The sequence below is a fragment of the Ranitomeya variabilis genome, chromosome 1 (genome assembly GCF_051348905.1).
Source record: "Ranitomeya variabilis isolate aRanVar5 chromosome 1, aRanVar5.hap1, whole genome shotgun sequence".
Classification (NCBI taxonomy): Eukaryota; Metazoa; Chordata; class Amphibia; order Anura; family Dendrobatidae; genus Ranitomeya; species Ranitomeya variabilis.
In genome coordinates, this window is record NC_135232.1 from 321,129,621 (window position 1) to 321,149,585 (window position 19,965).

The following is a 19,965-nucleotide window of genomic DNA, read 5'->3' on the forward strand; positions in this document are numbered from 1 at the left end:
AAATTGCGAAATTTTCAAAATTTTCGCCAAATTTCCGTTTTTTTCACAAATAAACGCAGGTAATATCAAAGAAATTTTACCACTATCATGAAGTACAATATGTCACAGAAAACAGTGTCAGAATCACCGGGATCCGTTGAAGCGTTCCAGAGTTATAACCTCATAAAGGGACAGTGGTCAGAATTGTAAAAATTGGCCGAGTCATTAACGTGCAAACCACCCTTGGTGTTGTTCAAAAGTACAATTCGTCGTGCAAAAAACAAGCCCTCACATGGCCATATTGACCAAAAAAAAAGGCTCTGGGAAGAAGGGGAGCAAAAAACGAAAACGCAAAAAATGTAAATACCTCCGGTCATGAAGGGGTAGGCTACGTTCACATTTGCGGTCAGCGCCGCAGCGTCGGGCGCCGCAACAGCGCCGCATGCGTCATGCGCCCCTATATTTAACATGGGGGCGCATGGACATGCGTTGTGCTGCGTTTTGCGCCGCATGGCCGCAAGCGTTGGACGCAAGAAACGCATCAAGTTGCATTTTTTTTGCGTCCAACTTTCGGCCAAAAAGGACGCATGCGGCGCAAAACGCAGCGTTTTAGCGTGCGTTTTGCCGCGTTTTTGTTTGCGTTGTGCGCTGCGGCGCCGACGCTGCGGCGCACAACGCAAATGTGAACGTAGCCTAATAGCCGCTGGGGGGGGACGTATTGCATACGAACTGCAAGAAAAAAGTGGTCGGCGTTTCGGATGATTTTTTATACTGTGGTGTGAACCTGGTCTAAGTCTCACTCGTGGAATCAACCAAAATCCAAAACTCCACCGTCCACACCACAGCGACATTTCCTTCCCACCGCGCACCACCTGCGGAGCCCTCCTCAATGCTGATCGCTGGGCACTAGTACTCGGGGCGGCTACAGTTCATGTCCTCAGAAAACGCGAGACTTCACACACGAATTACTGCGCTTCGGCAAAATGGCCGCCGCGGCAGCAGTGAACGTCTCCGCTAACCTTCCCCTGGTGCTGGGAGAGGATAATTGTGACGTCACTTAAAAGTGTCTGCTCACGTCAACATCTGTGGTCGCTGCCTGCGGAAGAGTCTGACGGTAATGAGCCGGGTGGCGATGGGTTGTGTTAGCGCCGCCTGCAGGTGCCGGGGTGTATCGCCCTCCATCTTACAGGCAGGCTCCAGTACCTCCGGCCGTAATATAACGTCTTCTGTCCTTAATGTGCCCATATTGTAAGGTCCCAAATTCCCTGTTCCTGGCCTGTTCTCTTCCCCAGCCGCTCAGTGATGGGGGCCATGTTCTGTATATAGATAAGGAAGCGAGGAGACAAGGAATGCTGAGTTTGGGATTGTACAGTAGCAGCAGCCATTCTGGAATCGTTTCTATAGGTTGAATGGCTCTTTTATACGGTGACATCCTCTCCCCCTCATTGTGTCCTGCTGATCTAGTGGTCAGTGATGGTGTGCAGTGTGTGGGTTACTGCTGAGGTTGGCGATTGGCTGCAGTGGTCCCATGAATGATGTATGTGACGTCACTACTGCACAGAATAAATGTTATCTAACTGGACTTTTACTGATAATAAAGATGGCGGCGGTCCTCTTACTGAGTGACTCTAGTATGCCTGTACACTGCCATATTAGTGACCCGGGGTCTAAATGTCTCCCTTCCGACTTGCTTCACTTGTTGTGGAAGATTCGGGGCTGCGGAGAGGTGACGTTCGCCCGCTCGGCTCTGCGGAATGGCTGGAGACACAGGTGGCAGGAGAGCGACACTGTTACCATATGTTGTGCATTTCCCAGGGGGCAGATCAGTGGGTGCAGTCTGGAAACTAATAATGTGTGAATAAAACACTAATATTTCTATATTCTCCCGTCAGGACACAGACATGGCAGCGTCATCACATTTAATTGCAAAAAGTGGACGGCGATTTAAATGGGCCATTGAGTTCAGTACTGGTGGAACCAGGTATGTTCCATCTTTTCTTATGGAGCCGCAGCCCTAGAGGACATCAATGCTCCTCTGATTTCCTGCCCCCACAATAACTCACACATCATCAGGTGCGGGAACATTTAGCACCTTCTTGGGAGCAGATAACTTCCTGTGCATCAGCAGCTCTAATGTTCATCACAGGGGGTTTCCACCTGGAGGAGGACCCCCACTATGAAGCAGTTGTCCAAATGGGACGGCCCTTTTTAATCATTGTCTTTTTGTTTGTACCATCCTCCTCTGCCTATTCTGTTCTGTTTCCCCCCACACTGCTATGAATTCCTTCTTTCCATGTTGTTAGGGGCCGCGGTGAGAGGAGCGCCACACAAGACAGCATGTATCCTGTGGGATATTCTGATAAGCAAGTCCCAGACACCAGTGTACAAGAGTCCGACCACATTCTAGTAGAGAAGGTAATTCTCACGGCTGGGGATTATTAGAAATGTAGCTTGTCTGACAGGTACACCATTCATTATATAAGGGTCATGTGAGTATGCTGCACTATGGAATGCAGTAGGAGAATAGCTAAAAGCAGCGATCAAGGAATGCAATGGAGTTATAGTAAGAGGGGATGTCGGTAGGGATGAGTGCATTTGCTCGGGTTCCCTCTTATTTGGCACGCTATAGCACTTTCTGAATAAGCTGCAGAGAACCCGGATACATGGAGAGCACCGGCCGATCAGCTGTTCGGCTCCGCAGCTGCATGTGTCGCGGCTGTGTGACAGTCACATCATGTATGACCTGTCGGGCTCTCCATGAGTTGCTGTGACTGTCACACAGCCGCCACACATGCCGCTGTGAAGCCGGACAGCTGATCGGCCGGTGCTCTCCAGGTATCCGGGTGCTATAGCTTGCCGAATAAGAGGGAACCTGAGCAAATTCACTCATCTCTAGTTGTCAGAGAACAAAATGTTGATGACTTACCTTAATGCTAGATCAGTGGGGGGTCCAACACCCAGCACCACCACATATCCGCTATGGCTGCCACCTCTGAGAACTACAGATCAGTTCCCATTCATTTGAATAGGGGCTGATCTATAATACTCATAGGGCAGCTGCTGCATAATATACTGAGCCGTGTTGTCCAGCTTCATTCATTGTTCACATCCCGTCCAGAGATAACGACAGCTGGTTTTGATGGTGGTCTGATATGCATGACCTATCATGAGGATAGCTCCCCTGCCACTTCTCACCATTGATTGAATGCCGTTGTCTACATATGCAGTTAGATGTGGCAGCACTGTTTGTTCTGGGCCACTGTACTCTCTCTTGGGCTACTATTGGCCAATAGCACAGATGCTCTTTGGGCTAATAGTAGAGCAGACACGTCCTGTAATATTCTGCCTTTAAAGGGAAGGTACCGCAATCTTTATTTTTCTATTAATCATTATTGACTATATAATTATTTTTAATACAAAATTACATTCACTTGTAATAAGTTTTTTTATTTATTAATATTTTCTTCAGCTACTGGGGGCTGGCATTTGCTTTCAGGGGCTGTAAGTGTCTGAAAATGACACTTTCACACCTCAAATATGGCATTCCCTGGGCATAAGAGACTACATTCCCGTCCAACCACATCTCTTGTATTGAGATTGCCTTAGCTGTGACCTAGGCATGCCCCCTGGGCTGTCCAGGTCACAGCCATCTTTGTGGAGCCCGCAGTGTATGCTGCAGGCTGCACATTCCCCTTGTCATCGCACACACTGCACAGTGCATGTGATGACGAGCTGCTAGGAAGCCGAGGTCCTGCGTGAGGTGAGTATCATCGGCAATGATCAGCAGCCTGGGATTAGTAGTACATTACCAGACGCCAGCTCACCCCTGTGACCGCAGTGTTCAGAGCACAGCAGAGTAATTATCACCCTTCCGTGCCCTGATCACTGGCACAGCTTTGCTATGGCACTGTAACGCCTCTGAAGCAGGCATGCACTTCCAGAGCTGTGTATGTAATGCTATCATTACACCTGACAAACAAGTGTATATGTGTGTGTATATATACGCACACACACACACACATACTAGATGGTGGCCCGATTGTAACGCATCGGGTATTCTAGAATATGCATGTCCACATAGTATATTGCCCAGCCGCGTAGTATATTGCCCAGCGACGTAGTATATTGCCCAGCCACGTAGTATATTGCACAGCCACGTAGTATATTGCACAGCCACGTAGTATATTGCCCAGCGACGTAGTATATTGCACAGCCACGTAGTATATTGCCCAGCGACGTAGTATATTGCCCAATTATGTAGTATATTGCCCAGCCACGTAGTATATTGCCCAGCCACGTATGTCACAGGTTAAAAAATAAACATATACTCACCTTCCAAGGGGCCCCTTGTAGTTCTGTCGCCTGTGTTCGGTTCAGGCGGCAGCTTCCGGTCCGAGGGTGTGATGACGTCGCGGTCACATGACCGTGACGTCACGGCAGGTCCTTCTCGCGCAGGGCCTGTGATGACGTCGCCGTCACGTGACCGTGACGTCATGGCAGGTCCTTGTCGCACACCAACCTTAGCACCAGAACCTGCCGCTTGCATGGACCGGTCACTGGAGCGTCGGAAAGGCGGCGGAAGGTGAGTATATAATGATTTTTTTTTTTATTATTATTATTTTTAACATTAGATGTTTTTACTATTGAGGCTGCATAGGCAGCCTCAATAGTAAAAACTTGGTCACACAGGGTTAATAGCGGCGGTAACAGAGTGAGTTACCCGCGGCATAACGTGGTCCGTTACCGCTGGCATTAACCCTGTGTGAGCCGTGACTGTGGGGAGTATGGAGCGGGTGCCGGGCACTGACTGCAGGGGAGTAGGGAGGGACTAATCAGACTGTGCCCGTCGCTGATTGGTCGCGGCAGCCATGACAGGCAGCTGGCGAGACCAATCAGCGAATGAATATCCGTGACGGAAGTTGCCGACAGAAAGACGGAAGTACCCCTTAGACAATTATATAAATTAAAATTGGAACAGCACAGTGCTCACCGGTGGGTGCCAGGCCTCCTGGGTCGAGTGGTCCTCTCCTCCACCCAATATGTATACAAAAAGAGCAAAAGAGGGCAGCACTCCAAGTCCTTTTCAGGGTGAAAAAAGTGAAATTTATTCAGCCCACACCTCTGTGCGACGTTTCGGCTCCCACTGAGCCTTCTTTTGCTGTGTGTGTGTGTACGTAACTCACAAGACATCAGAGAACAGCAGTGCACGTTGAGAGCACTCATATCTGTTGTATGTGGTGCCCTCTGCTCAGCACACTCCAGGTAACCTGTGCTGCTGCTTTCCATCTCCCATTTTGCAAATTATTGACCATAGCAGGTTAGGCTGTGTGTTGTACTATGTGTATTTTCCTGTGTGTATGAGCATATGTGGAGACACGGCAGGTCAGCAGGTGCTCTAGTCTGCTAGCCCAAAACCACATGTACCAGGACTCATCCCACCGAACGCCCGCTCTTCTTTTGCTGTGGGCATAATACTACTCAGACAACACAGGGTGAGGGTAAAATAGTGTGGAAATACTTTATTGCACCACAAAACAGGCAAATAACACATAGAACAGTCCCAGCAAAATACCCAAGATGGTGCAAAATTACAGAGTCTCACCCTTCCGCTGACTCGCCATGATAATAGCACCTTTGACTTCCCCCACCTGTGGCACACACAGAGAGGAGATACCGACAAGTCCATGTAGATACAAGGCCAGGTGACCGGAGGGTCATAACCTGGCTTTCCCAACCGTGTCCATGGTGACAGGTGGGTCCCAATCCTGGCTTTCCCAAACGTATCCATGGGGCTCAGGTGACCGGTGGGTCCAAATCCTGGCTTCCCCAAAAATATCTATGGGTTCAGTGATGTCAATGGAGCAGATCTGTATTCTTCCAGGCTGGGCCGTAGTCCCCCTAAGCTGGCATCCTATAGAATGTCAAATCTATGTCCCTCGTGATGGAGCCATGATGTTCTGGCTGATGTCCTGTAGAGTTCCTGGCTGTCGTTTTGTAAAGAGTCTCTGGTTCTTTGGATCTCTTGGATAACCTGTTACAGAGGCATATCCCATTTATATATTTCACAACTGTTGACCTTCAAGCCATCATCCCAGAGGTGAGGAGGAAGATGTGATGAAATTTATTTGCATTGTTTGAGTATTTAATCAGTTTGCATAGTTTTTACTCCTCTGTTTTGCAAGTCAACAAACCAACGAGTCCCACACAATGGTCAATCAAATATTATCAAACATCCATTGTTCAATGACCCTGCATCCTTGTCTTGCAAAGATAGCAGACAATATGCAATAGGTGCTGGCATAAGAGCCAAACAGCAGCCATTCAAAAATCAATGTTTAAGACTCATATGACAACAGTCTATGGTTCTTAACAAACTGAAAATAGACATGTGGATAATTAAGATTAAAAATGTTGCATTGTCACAGCGTGCATGTGTATTTTTATGTCTGTTTTCCTTTGTGTATGAGCGTGCATGTGTTATTTACTATGTATAATAGAAAAGATCACATCTTCAAGTAAGATATAGAGTATAAGGTGAAAAGATGTCTGAACCAATCATGCGCGATGCTCCCTAGACCGCTGCGTCTGAACCAATCATGCGCGATGCTCCCCAGACCGCTGCGTCTAATCCCGTCATGTGCGATGCTCCCCAGACCGCTGCGTCTAATCCCGTCATGCGCGATGCTCGCCAGACCGCTGCGTCTAATCCCGTCATGCGCGATGCTCCCCAGACCGCTGCGTCTGAACCAATCATGCGCGATGCTCCCCAGACCGCTGCGTCTAATCCCGTCATGCGCGATGCTCCCCAGTCCGCTGCGTCTAATCCCGTCATGCGCGATGCTCCCCAGACCGCTGTGTCTAATCCCGTCATGCGCGATGCTCCCCAGACCGCTGCGTCTAATATCGTCATGCGCGATGCTCCCCAGACCGCTGCGTCTAATCCCGTCATGCGCGATGCTCCCCAGTCCGCTGCGTCTAATCCCGTCATGCGCGATGCTCCCCAGACCGCTGTGTCTAATCCCGTCATGCGCGATGCTCCCCAGACCGCTGCGTCTAATATCGTCATGCGCGATGCTCCCCAGACCGCTGCGTCTAATCCCGTCATGCGCGATGCTCCCCAGACCGCTGCGTCTAATCCCGTCATGCGCGATGCTCCCGAGACCGCTGTGGTTAATCCCATTACGTGATACACTACACTGTGCACTGAATCTAGATACGTGTAGTGTATCACGTGCTTCAAATAATCCCAGCGTATCTAACCCCAGTTTATGATACAGTGAGCTGCACCAACTAACAGTATTGGTGCCGCCGTCCATCTTCAGTGACACTGTCTACTTTTCTGTATCACTGTGATCTTAAACTTCCTCCTTTATCTTTTTACAAACCTCCAGAAGGGGAGGCGAGGGGTAACGTTAGACACTTCAGCAGATTCCGACCAAATTTACTGCAGTCGTAATGTGAGCTAGCTGTGCATTAGGTTTTGTGGCAAATTTCAGCAGCTGCTCCATCTAGTGTTTAAAAGTGGAAATACCAAACCTTTTAAAATTATTTTTCATAATTTACTTAATTAAAAACAAATGACATTTAAAAAAAAAATGTTATTTTGAACAGCGTTGCTGGGACATCGCCCTGGGACCACTCAAGCAGATCCCCATGAATTTATTCATAATGTATATGGCTGGGAACACGATTTCCATCTTCCCCATTATGATGGTGTGTATGATGGCATGGCGACCCATACAAGCACTGCTGGCGACACCTGCTAGTAAGTGATTATTTTGTTTCCATTCAGTAACTGGTATGAGCCATGTGTTTTTTAAAAAGAAAACATCCATTTTTACTGCCTTTTTTTTTTTCCCCATAAGCCTTTAAACTCCTGGAAAGCTCCGGTCAGCGGTTTCTCCAAGGCTTGGTTTATCTCATTGGAAACCTTCTGGGTCTTGCATTGGCGGTTTATAAGTGTCAGTCTATGGGACTCCTGCCCACGCATGCTTCTGATTGGCTGGCCTTTATTGAACCACCTGAGGTTAGTCGTCATAATTTATAATAAAGTGACATTATTCTGCTATCCGAAGCGACAGAATGGGCATAAAAAAGCAAAATGGAAACCAAGACACTAATGTGATCAGGGCCTTGGTGTTTCAATTCATCACCAATTGTAATGATATATATAAATTATTTTTATATAGCGCTAACATATTACGCAGCGCTTTACAGTTTGTACACATTATCATTACTGTCCCCGTTCGGGCTCACAATCTAAATTCCCTATCCGTATGTCTTTGGAATGTGGGAGGAAACCGGAGTACCCGGAGGAAACCCACACAAACACGGAGAGAACATACAAACTCTTTGCAGATGTTATCCTTGGTGGGGTTTGAACCCAGGACTCCAGCGCTGCAAGGCTGCTGTGCTAACCACTGTGCCACCGTGCTGCCCATACTGCTTACTATTAAAAGAAACCTGACATTTTATACGTGCTGACTAGTGAAACAAGCAATCCCTGCATGTGTTGTGGCTGTCGGATATGCAACCGTGGGGACTCAAACTTATTTTCTGAGCACACCGAAGACACTTGGTTAGTACATGAGCATGCTCAGATAACACCTTATCTGAGGATGTTCACTAGTGCTGCCCGAGTCACTGGCAGCATGTCTCTGACATTGGCCGCATGATTTCAGCCAAGTATATTTCACTATGCTGCGGCATTTTAGAGAAGAAAAAAAAAACACTTTAAAAACTGCAGGGGACCCAACCCCAATGGAGACCAGTTGCACAGGTTTCTCACCGCCCGCTGCCACTGTCAGGTCTTTCCCTGCACATGTCTGTATAGGGAGACACCTGTCACTGAAGGAGAAACTGGTGAGGAGAAGCCGCCAGGGAACCACATGGTGGATTTAAATTTTTTTTTTTTCTCTGAAATGCCATAGCAGAGTCAGATAATTGGCAGTAATACATGCTGCCCATGGATCAGTCGGCTTGTATTATCGGTCAGGTTCCCCTTAGTTTACATCCAACACCCTCATCATTCCCATGTGACAGATGGCTGGCTTATATGGGCACTGTGTACTCCGGCCAGACCATTATGATCCTTAGGCCGGCGTCACACTGGCGTTTTAAAAGGCCGAGTGCAATGCGTTAAAAAAAATCGCATTGCACTCGGACCAATGTTCAGCTATGTGGCAGCTCCCACCAGCCGACTTTTTGTCGGCAGTTTTCCTCGGTCCGAGACAATCGCAGCATGCTGCGATTGTCTCGGACCGAGGAAAACTCTCAGCTCACTTGCACCCATATAAGCCTATCGGTGCGAGTGAGACAACGCACATCACTTGGATATCATCCGAGTGCTGTGCGTTATAAGCGGACCCCAGCAATGGAGGAGATGGATTAATTCATTTCTCCGCCTCCTCCGCAGCTGTGCTCCGATCCTACCTGTGCGAGAGAATCGGAGCACAGACGCATGACACTCGGCTCCTGCTCTGCTGCGAGCAGGAGCCGAGTGTCATTAGCATATCGCATCCGATGCTCTCGCATCGGATGCAATATGCCAATGTGACGCCGGCCTTAGGGAAGAGTCAGACGGCCGTATAACTTGGGCGAGGATTGCAAGGCTCGGACTGGCCCTCGGATCTCATGACCTGCGCATGATACTATGTATTTCTATGCAGCTGTCGAGAGCACCGCCGGCCAGTCCATGCGTTACTTTGTGATCCTCATACCTTACCTTTAGTGATGAATCGCTACATTAACAATCCATTGTGAACCTCATTCTACTTGCGGCCATCGGCTTACTTATTACTTTACCTTTCTTCTTTTAGAGAATGGAGTACAACGGAGGCGGCCTCTTACTATGATTCCTTGCCATAAAGAAGCATACCCAGGGCAGCGGCTGGCACCTCCTTTTCAGATTCCTGCTGTATTTTTAGTTCTGTTCCCTTGTAATAAATTATTATACCTACTGTATGGTGTGGATTATATCATGCAAAATAATAATCACAGCCGGCTCTATAGAAAACGTTTTATTCCAGCGTTTGTTTGGAACATCCTATAACAATGAACAGTGACTGACGCAAACACTGACGAGCGAGGAGGAAGCTGCTGCGTCGCTCAGTCCTAGCATCATTCCCTTGACAACTGCTTCTTCCCACACTTCATTAATGATCATTACAGAAACATGTAACCCGTGGAATGACGCATCTACCAATAAATTAAATCTGGGTGACTTGTTCTATCCCGCTAGACATAAAAATGTGCAATACAAGTAAAAACATGAAACGTTTACTTTGTTCCTGCTGCTCTCGGTGTACAGCTCCAGTACGTGGGACATTCCCGCAGAACGAGGACAGACACATGGGTTTTAATGTACAATTTGGAAAGGAGTATCTAAAAAAAATGCATACTGACTAGGGTCATTTGAATGGCCATGTTCCCAGCCATGTGCGGAGTTAAGGCGTGCCGACTCATTGTACCCTTAATGAATGAACCCCTGGTTTCTCTACCCCACCCCCTATAAAAACTGTTCTGAATGACTGGGGGTCCTTTCTGATATGTTGTAGAAGCATTTCATGCTCGCTGCTGCATAGAGTTCAATGAGGGATCTCTGGACAAGGCGAGAATTACTGTTCTAGTCATCCCTTTTGTTACCCGCCATGTGCCGCCAACTTCCAATCAATAACACCATGTTTTTTGGCTTGTAAAGGGTTCAGGGTTTCTTTAACTTCTGTAAGGTTTCTAGTTTTCTGTTCCTCTCACAGAAACACTTCTATGAATGGTTTGTAAGTTCAGTAAAGCAACATCTTCATCAATATCTGTTGTCTTCTGCTACGGCTGGAGTAATGCCCCGTGTACCCTACGTGCATTAGGAGTAGATGGTGATGACCTCTGTGCCACCACCTCTCACCAGCAACACTCGCTCCAGGCCTTCAGTCAACACTTCCAGGAACTCCATATCTGGAGACATCTTTGGTTAAGGAATAATGTGCACCAAGTGTATATGGAAACAAACTGGTTTTATAAAGTTTGTCTTTGGGCTTGTTCACATGCTGCGTTCTTGCCACTTTTATTCCTGTGACATGGAAAAAACAAGACAGCATCAGTAAAGCAAGTGAAATTTCTGAAATCTCATGCACATGTGCTACTTATTTTTTTTTCTTGAAGATTTGAGCCACAACATTTTTTCGATTATGCGGCATGTCAGTTCTTTCAGAGGTTTTTTTCAGCATTTTTCTCCCATTTAAATGAATGGGGAAAAAATACATAAAAACTCATGTATTTCAAACCGCATTTTTCCTGCCAACATTCTGCATTTTTGAGTGTGTGTACAAACTCTTAGGGTATGTTTCCACGTTCAGGAAACGCTGCTTGTTTGACCCTGCGCAGCGCTGCAGCGTCAAACAAGCAGCGTCCAGATGTTCCTGCATAGTGGAGGGGATTTTATGAAATCCCGTCTCCACTATGCGTGGAAACCCGCACGCGGCGGCCCTGCGACTACGGACATGCTGCGCGTCTTTTCAGATCGCAGCATGCCCGTACACCTTGCGGGGACGCAGCGTCCCCGCAAGGCATATCACAGGGCCCTATGGGAGAGAGCGATCATCCCGGATGTGAAGAGTTAACACATCCGGCATGATCGCGTCCCATTAAGGGGGCGGGGCTTAGCGCCGAGCGGCTTCGCCGCTGCGGCGATACCGGCCCCCATCCGTACCGTGGAGACATACCTTTAGGCTGTGTTCACGATGAGTTTTTTTTCTGGCCTTGAGTTTTTCAAGCAGAATCTTGAAATCGGGAAACTTTCTGGTGGGGGAGTCTTTCTGATGCGATTTTTAAAGGATTTTTTTCCTATAGTGTTATTTGATTGGACAGTGTCATGTTTGGAGAGATATCACTTGTGATCTGCTTCAAAGAAGAGCCATCCACTATTTTTTCTCACCACGTGGAAGCTCACTATACCGCAGTTTTTGTTTGTTTTGTTTTTTCAAGGCATTAAAACATGGCGAGTTCTCTAGTGGAAGCCATTTAAAAAAATGCTCCTAGTTTCCTGATGAAAAGCCACAACACTGATATAATAAAAATATATGAAATCTGTGAGCTCTGTAGTTGTACTGACATGAAGAATCAGGTCACTTTTAGCAGACAATGAATCTCATAGACAAGAAACTGTACTGGAGGTCGCCAGTTCCTCATCAACCTGAAGGGACTGGTTGACGGCCTCAATGAGACTATAGAGCTCATCAGACTCCGGTTCAGAGTCCTGGTCGGAAGGGGTGCCTGGGGAGCGGGAATCGGAGCTAACGGACACCGAGGCACCAGAGAGCCTGGGGGACGAGCTATGGCCGCGCTTCCTAGATGGCCGCTTGTGCTTAGAATGAGAGCGACCCCTGCAGGCTGAAGATTCCGCAGCCGTAGGGGGTTTCCTGAATAGGCGGAATAGTGGTCCTGCTCCTGGATGGATCCTGGAGGGACTCGATAGCTTTAGTCAAAGAAGCATTAGATTGCGAAAGTGACAAAGCCCACTCAGGGGGACTGGTCACCATGGAGTCGTTTGCAGCGGGGGGCTCCTGAGCGCATTTAGGGTTACAAGCATAACAGAGTGGAACAGTATGCCCGCTTGGTAGCGCAGCATGACAGTAGGTGCAAGAAGTGAAGAACACCGTATGTGTTTTTGCAGATTTTTTGGAGGGTTAAGGCAGAGACATGTTGTACTGTTAACCCCCGTGCTGGGCTGATGTGGGGCACTTGTGCAGCTAAGGCTACTTTCACACTAGCGTCGGGAACAACCCGTCGCTGTGCGTCGGGCCGCCGTTCCCGACGCTAGCGTGGTCTCCGCCGCACAACGGGGGCAGCGGATGCATTTTTCCCACGCATCCGCTGCCCCATTGTGATGTGCGGGGAAGTGCGGGGAGGTGGGGGCGGAGTTCCGGCCGCGCATGCGCGGTCGGAAAAAGCGGACCGTCGGGAGCAAATAACGTTACATGTAACGTTTTTTTCTCCCGACGGTCCGCTACCACACGCCCAAGCGTCGCAAAACGGACGCGATGTTTTGCAATGCGTCACTAATGTTAGTCTATGACGAAAAAACATATCCAGCAAGAACTTTTGCTGGATGCGTATTTTCGGCAAAACGAAGCATTTGCGACGTATTGCAGTTAACGCTAGTGTGAAACTAGCCTAAAAAAGCGGAGCGCTGTGTATGCAGGAGAAGGAGGGCCTGTCGCAGATGCAGCGCACCTACCCAGGTCCTGTTGCAGCGCTGTGACGGGGAGAAGGTGCAGCTGGCGTCCTGAAGCTCCTTGTATTCAAGATGGCCGCCAAGAGTATGTGGAGCGCTTCTCGCAGTGTGCGAGAAGCGCTAAACCGGTGGGCGGGCCCTTGCGCGTGACGCGCGCTGTGGGCGTAAACGTGGTCTAGCTGGCGCCGAAGACTAAATTAGCGGTGCCCGGCCGCAAGATGCGGCCGGGCCCGCGGTGCGCTCGGGAGCCCCCCACCCCTGCCAGACTGCTCCTCTTCAGGCGAGGTGTGAGGGGGAGGTGCAGTAACCCTCAATCCGCCGCCCTCTTGATGAGGAGGTGGAGAGGGACTGGGGAACTCCATGCAGCACCGCTGTTCTTCAGTGGTGGTGCAGAGGGAGGGCGGCCGGACTGTGCCTATGGATGGTGGCCTCTGTGTATCCTAAGGGTTCGCTGCCCTAGGATTTCGCTGCCGTCCATCCCAGGAGAGGGTACGGGGAGTAAACTCACCGTGCTCGCCTGATGATGTTTTGGGGGAGATTGGCCCCCATAAAAGGGTCCATTGTCCCATCATCCTCTTGCGTAAAGTTAAAAATAAGAATGTCTGGAGAAAAACAGACGCAGTGTGCCTCCTACGGACACTAAGCAAGAACTGGTATTATCAGGAGCCAGTGGGCGGTGTATACTGCAGAGGAGGAGCTAACCCTTTTTGTATTTACTTAGTGTCAGCCTCCTAGTGGCAGCAGCATACACCCACGGTCCTGTGTCCCCCAATGTGGCGATGGAGAAAACAGTGATATTTTTTGTTTTTTTCCCTCAAAGTAATATTACCGCACTTGGATTTCATTCCAGTTTTGTAGATAAAATGAATGGTTAAATTCAAAACTACAACTTATCCTGCAAAACCAAGTCCTCATAGGGCCATTGACAAAACTAAGAGTTATGACTTTGGGCAGAATGGAAAAAAAAAAGTGTAATAAATGGTAAAGTTCAGAAGGGGTTGAATGGAATCTGTCAGCAGGATCCACCTCCCCTCCCCCCAAAAAAATATTTAGACGTGCATGTAGTTCAAAGACATGTCCAGCAATGCCTTTACATTCTCAGTCCATTACTGAGAAATCAGCAATTGAATTGACATGTAAATGAGGATGAGGATCTATTTGTAGACCTGAAGCCTCTGTCACTCCAGCTCTATTCCCCCTTCCCCTATATTGCTGCCTCCTGCATGATTGACAGTCTCTATGCTCTGTGACGTCAGGCAAAAGAACCCTCAGTCAAACAGCATCTATGCAGTGTCCAGCCTGCTATTAAAGCAAAGTGGATGAGATTTCTAGAAATCCCATGTACACTGTGTCTATGTGCGCCTGCGAACACGGACATGCGGCGCTTCTTTCAGGACTGCAGCATGTCAATTTCTATTGCGTAGGTTCTAGTTTCTGCAACAAATTTCACCAATGAAATGTATTGAATGTGGTAAATCCGCACAGTTCAGTGAACACATGCGGACTCACCTGCGTTCAATAGACGGCAGCGAAAATACGCTGCGTCCAAAGTGCTGCTACTTCCGGATTGTGGGCACATAGCCTTATACTTTTCCTCTGATTGTGCCACTCCTGATTTTGGCTTAGATATAGGAAGATCAAATGCTGAACGTGGCCTAAGGCCGGAGTCACACTACAGCGAGATACGTCCGAGTCTCGCAGGTTAAAAACAAGCTCTGGCACCGGCACTCCGGAGCGGAGCGTGCGGCTCCATGTATTGCTGTGCGGCCGCACGCTCCGGAGTGCCGATGCCTGAGCTTGGTTTTAACCTGTGAGACTCTGCCGTATCTCGCTGTGTGTGATCCCGGCCTAACAGTCTGACTTGCAATGCATCAGAGTGAATTGTAGAACCTAGGAAACCTCCGAACGATCGATAAAACAAATTTTATTGATAAAAACAAAAGCGCAATAAAACAACACAAATGAGACGATGTGTATAAGGAAACAATCTTACCAAGAAAAATAAGGTGTGAGGTTCCCAGATAAAGCTCAAATTTAAGGAGACACACATGGGTATAAACAGTAAAGAGGTGTTCCCCTAAAATGTCAAATATGGAGGAAATAGCACTGGATAGTCAGAAAAATATACAATATTAGCTGACTTTTTATTGATAAGAAGTCCCCAAACAAGCCCAAGTGAAATGTGCGTTGGGACATTGAGGCATACACCCTGGGATATGGGTAAGGTGTCCAGATTTACTTGGTACATCTCATTCTTCATGTTTAGTGCTTGTGTTTATTATATTGCTTGTTTATAGTGCAACGTTGCATTTGTACACGTGTACATTATACATTTATCTTAATACACAAGTATCCCTATTTGCTCTGGAGTTTTATTGAATAGTTAGGGGTTTATCTCTGTGAATAACTATCAATATAGTCAGCTAATATTGTATATTTTTTGCATATTTTTCTGACTATCCTGTTCTATTTCCTCTCCATATTTGACAATTTGGTGGAACACATCTTTACTGTATATACCCATGTGTGTTTCCTTACATTTGAGCTTTATCTGGGAAACCATACCTTACTATTCTTCGTATTATTGTTTTGTGATACACGGTGTTATTTGTGTTTTTTTGTGGAGCTCTCATTGTACTTTTGTTTTTATTAATACAATTTCTATTTTATTTATACAATTTCTATTTTATTTATCATTCAGAGGTTGTGACTTCATAGTTTTCTAGGTTATATACAGTATGTTTTTTTTATTCCTCTCCTTTTTCTAATGACTATTTTGGTTCAGAATATCTTATTCCTTAAATTAATCAGAGTGAATTGTGCCTGTATCGCGCTTTTTTTTTTTTAATAAAGTCAGACTAAAGTGTTTTTTTGTATGTTTAACCATCTGGTGCTGGAACTAGACCTTGCCATCACAGTTTTAAAAGGTTGCATGGTCTGGGAGAGGTGTCATGTGGACAAATTGCCTCTGGTTTCCCCCCAACCTGTTTGATTGACAGGTCTTACCCCATATGCAAATAGGGCACATGACAGAAAACATAGTTCTTTGTTAAAAAAGAAAGAAAGGGGGTCTGTATGTCTTGCTACAGCTAGTGGTGGCTTTCCTTGAGGCCATGTGCACACGTTCAGGATTTTTCGCGTTTTTTTCGAGATAAAAACGCGAAAAAAACGCTAACAAATGCCTCCTATTATTTACAGGGTATTCCGCATTTTTTGTGCAAATGTTGCATTTTTTTCCGCGAAAAAAATCACATCGCGGAAAAAAAAGCAACATGTTCATTAAAAATGCGGAATTGTGGGGATTCCGCACACCTAGGAGTGCATTGATCTGCTTACTTCCCGCACGGGGCTGTGCACACCATGCGGGAAGTAAGCAGATTATGTGCGGTTGGTACCCAGGGTGGAGGAGAGGAGACTCTCCTCCACGGACTGGGCACCATATAATTGGTAAAAAAAAAAAAGAATTAAAATAAAAAATAGTGATATACTCACACCTTCGATGGCCCCGGAGGCATGCTGCCGCTTCCGTTCCTTTAGATTGTCAGTGTGAAGGACCTGCGATGACGTCGCGGTCTTGTGATTGGTCGCGTGACCGCTCATGTGACCGCTCACGCGACCAATCACAAGCCGCGACGTCATCGAAGGTCCTGCACACACACAGCATCTATAGGAACGGACGCCGCTGAGGAGATCAGCTGTCTGCAGGTGAGTATAACCTTTTTTTTTATTTTTTTAAACATTCTATCTTTTACTATAGATGCTGCATAGGCAGCATCTATAGTAAAAAGTTGGTCACACTTGTCAAACGCTATGTTTGACAAGTGTGACCATCCTGTCAGTCAGTTTTCCAAGCGATGCTACAGATCGCTTGGAAAACTTTAGCATTCTGCAAGCTAATTACGCTTGCAAAATGCTAAAAAAAACGCAAAAAAAAAAAATGCGGATTTCTTGCAGAAATTGATCATTTGCATATGCATTTTCGCCATTTCAAAGGTGTTGTTTGGTTACAAATTGTGGTTAGATGTGTCCCTAATGCAGACCTATATCACTTACTAATTTACTTCGGTTACCAAAGCTCCTCTGATGTCCTCCTTTCACTTATGGTCCTGTCAGCTAAACTTCCAACCTTGTGCTCCTGTCTTGCTGTATCATTATGTTCAATGGATATACAAAGAAAAGAGTGGATGCAGGAAACTCTCCCGTTTAGGCTATACAGGGCCGAACGTGGAGCTGCTGCGACCGCAGGTACAAAATATAGGCCCAACTCATTAAGACTGGTTTGTACTCCAGTCGTAATGATGGGCCTGCAGGAATAAGATGCGCCAAATTCATGTCCCTAGCTAGAAATGTTACTCCAGTCAGCAACTGGCATAATGTATGCTGCCACTTTTATTAAAAGGCTGTTCCCATCTCCAAGATCCTAGATGTAATAATAATGATAATAATATTGGCAAATACCTCCAATTAGAAATGTAGTATAGATTTTCTGATTTGCTGTGTCTTTCTTCATGTGCAGGCATTGCAGGACCTTAGGTATCCATGATTAAGACCACTAGCAACTAGCTAACTGTCACTATATTAGTGGTTGTAACCATAGATGCCTAAGGTCCTGCAGTGCCTGCACAAGGAGTAAGCGACATATCTAATCAGAAGAACTATACTAAATTTCTAATTGGAGGTATTTGCTAATATTATTATTACTACATATTGGGATAGGATCTTGGAGAAGGGAATACCCCTTCAATTTGTTACATGGATGTTGCCACCCCTAGTCCTGCCTGGCTCCTCCCACTTTGCAATTTTTTTTGCACAAATTCACGTTGCACGGAAATTGTGTAACTTTTCAAAGTGTTTTACACCAGAATTCTGGCATAAACACAATTTGAGCCACTTTCACTTTCTGAAGATTGCACCATATTTCTGCAAACTAGAACAGATAAAAGCAGCAGTGATGTGCACAGGACCAACACAGCTCCGGTAGCCCAGGTTAGGAAATAAAAGCATAGTCCAGATTGTGCTGCCCCGTGCAACTTCTTTTAGTCTGCACTAGATTTTAGAAAGGAGACTGTGTTGTCCGTCCTAATGTCATGAATGCGCACGTCTGTGTAGGAAAAGGATACAGTTTTCATCACCCTGAGGGTTGCGTGGGGGTCCCGGCATATTCAGCAGAACCAGTTTAGCATCATGAGATTTGTTCACAATGACCTCATTTAGCTTGACAGCAGTGTGCATGCGCCGAACATTTGACTGATCCCTGGAGAAAACAAGGAAAATCATCAAAACCAACGGTAAATTGGCCAATCCTAAAAAGCGTAGCTGTCACTTCTGGTGAACGTCTGTGTCTGCCTCCTCCCATCTCCATGGAATCCTAAGGCAGCAACTGTCCTCTCCTATCACAGTAATATGAATACAGATTTCACCACTGAATACAGCGTTTACAGAACGATAGATCAGTCCAAGAGGAGAAAGAACAATGGTTTCCTGATAAGATATATTAAAAAGTTTCTTATCCCCACTTCTACTATTGATTTATGACAACAACAAAAAAATTGAAACGGCGGTTACTCTTAAAAAAAAAAAAAAGACTCTTACGGGCGCATGCTGAGCAAGTCTTGAAAACTGGGCATCTGCTTGCTTTGGGCTACACGCACAGATTGATGTTTATCCTTGGTCCACGTCATATGTACTCTGTCTGGGGCGGCATCTGTTTCATCATCTTCGTCGGAGCCCACACTAGTCAGACGGAGCATGGAATTTCGGTCTTTCACTAACTGGGCCTAAAAGCATAAGTGAGCGGTGTAAGGATCGCACAGATGTCCATTACATTCTTATCAGATCTGCACGAGCGTTGTTGGCCGCCTTCACACAATATGCCAACGTACATTTTCCTGGACCAGTCCTATAATGGTTTGGGTCAAACAGACCCAGCCTTCCAATAACGCAGGGAGTCCGATATTCCCATTACTCTTATGGTACATATACGCATTCAAATAAAAGCTACTTTATTGCCACTTTTGCTTAATGTTGGTGCAGAGCGTGTCTGATAATATGCCGGCTATTACAGTAGATTATCAGAAGCGCTACGCTTCAGGAGAATAACATTACTGCCATAATGTCATTCTCTTCTCCCTTATCTTTCTATCATGCCAGCAGATCTGAGTGCTGGCGTCGGTCCTCCAGTTCTAACGTAACACTTTGTGGATATTGTATTACATCCTCATTTCCTTATCTTCTCGCAAATGTGATCCGGGGGTGTCACTTGAAATAAAATTACAAAAATCGAGTTACAAATTCTAGAGAAGCTGAGGACATGACATGGCTACAAACATTCCCACCTCTCGTTCTCGGTCCGTTTTTGACAGTCGCATCTGCCGTAGCATCTGTGATCTTTGCTCCATCATAAGCGTCCGCTCATACGTATAGGCTGAAATGTCGCTGTCATGCTGTGTAATACAGAGGGTTTATTCGAATGAGACATTTTTTAGGTTTCCCGCCACTAGCTTACTTTATGTTTCGGGTTATTTTTGTTTCTTACCATCTCCACTACCTCCACTTCTGCCTGAATGCGTAGATGGTAGAGGAAGGTGGCTAAATCTTTCTTCATCTGAATGCTGTTATCTTCCATTTGGGCTACAGTAAAAATACGCATCTTGCATTTACGCCACACCTGGTCACGACATACCGCGAGGAGACAAAGATCTGTTAAGTTACGACCTTTGGATTTACCATCATCAAGTACTTTTCCTTTACAGTAAATC

At 46.5% G+C, this 19,965-nt stretch overlaps 2 protein-coding genes across 8 annotated transcripts in view; one reads left to right on the forward strand and one right to left on the reverse strand.

The window, feature by feature from the left end:
• The first annotated feature begins 955 nt into the window (after nucleotides 1-955).
• EMC4 (ER membrane protein complex subunit 4) lies at nucleotides 956-9,938 on the forward strand. Of its 3 annotated transcripts, none has more exons than XM_077298032.1 (6): nucleotides 956-1,093; nucleotides 1,872-1,960; nucleotides 2,283-2,394; nucleotides 7,591-7,744; nucleotides 7,845-8,005; nucleotides 9,798-9,938. In XM_077298032.1, the coding sequence occupies exons 2-6, from the start codon at nucleotides 1,881-1,883 to the stop codon at nucleotides 9,831-9,833; spliced, it is 543 nt and encodes a 180-aa protein (XP_077154147.1). In that variant the 5' UTR covers nucleotides 956-1,093; nucleotides 1,872-1,880; the 3' UTR covers nucleotides 9,834-9,938. The 3 variants fall into 3 exon arrangements, with proteins under 3 accessions (XP_077154147.1, XP_077154129.1, XP_077154138.1); XM_077298014.1 differs by lacking the exon at nucleotides 956-1,093 and adding an exon at nucleotides 1,098-1,168; XM_077298023.1 differs by lacking the exon at nucleotides 956-1,093 and adding an exon at nucleotides 1,374-1,445.
• A 44-nt stretch (nucleotides 9,939-9,982) lies between these two features.
• SLC12A6 (solute carrier family 12 member 6) overlaps nucleotides 9,983-19,965 on the reverse strand; it is a 69,944-nt gene continuing 59,961 nt past the window's right edge. For all 5 annotated transcript variants that reach the window (XM_077297972.1, XM_077297959.1, XM_077297964.1 and 2 more), the window contains 5 exons: nucleotides 19,743-19,874; nucleotides 19,543-19,650; nucleotides 18,800-18,984; nucleotides 18,328-18,461; nucleotides 9,983-10,929 (listed from right to left, as the gene is read on the reverse strand). In XM_077297972.1, coding sequence (XP_077154087.1) covers nucleotides 10,838-10,929; nucleotides 18,328-18,461; nucleotides 18,800-18,984; nucleotides 19,543-19,650; nucleotides 19,743-19,874 — 651 coding nt within the window. In that variant the 3' untranslated portion in view covers nucleotides 9,983-10,837. The remainder of the gene's footprint in view (nucleotides 10,930-18,327; nucleotides 18,462-18,799; nucleotides 18,985-19,542; nucleotides 19,651-19,742; nucleotides 19,875-19,965) is intronic.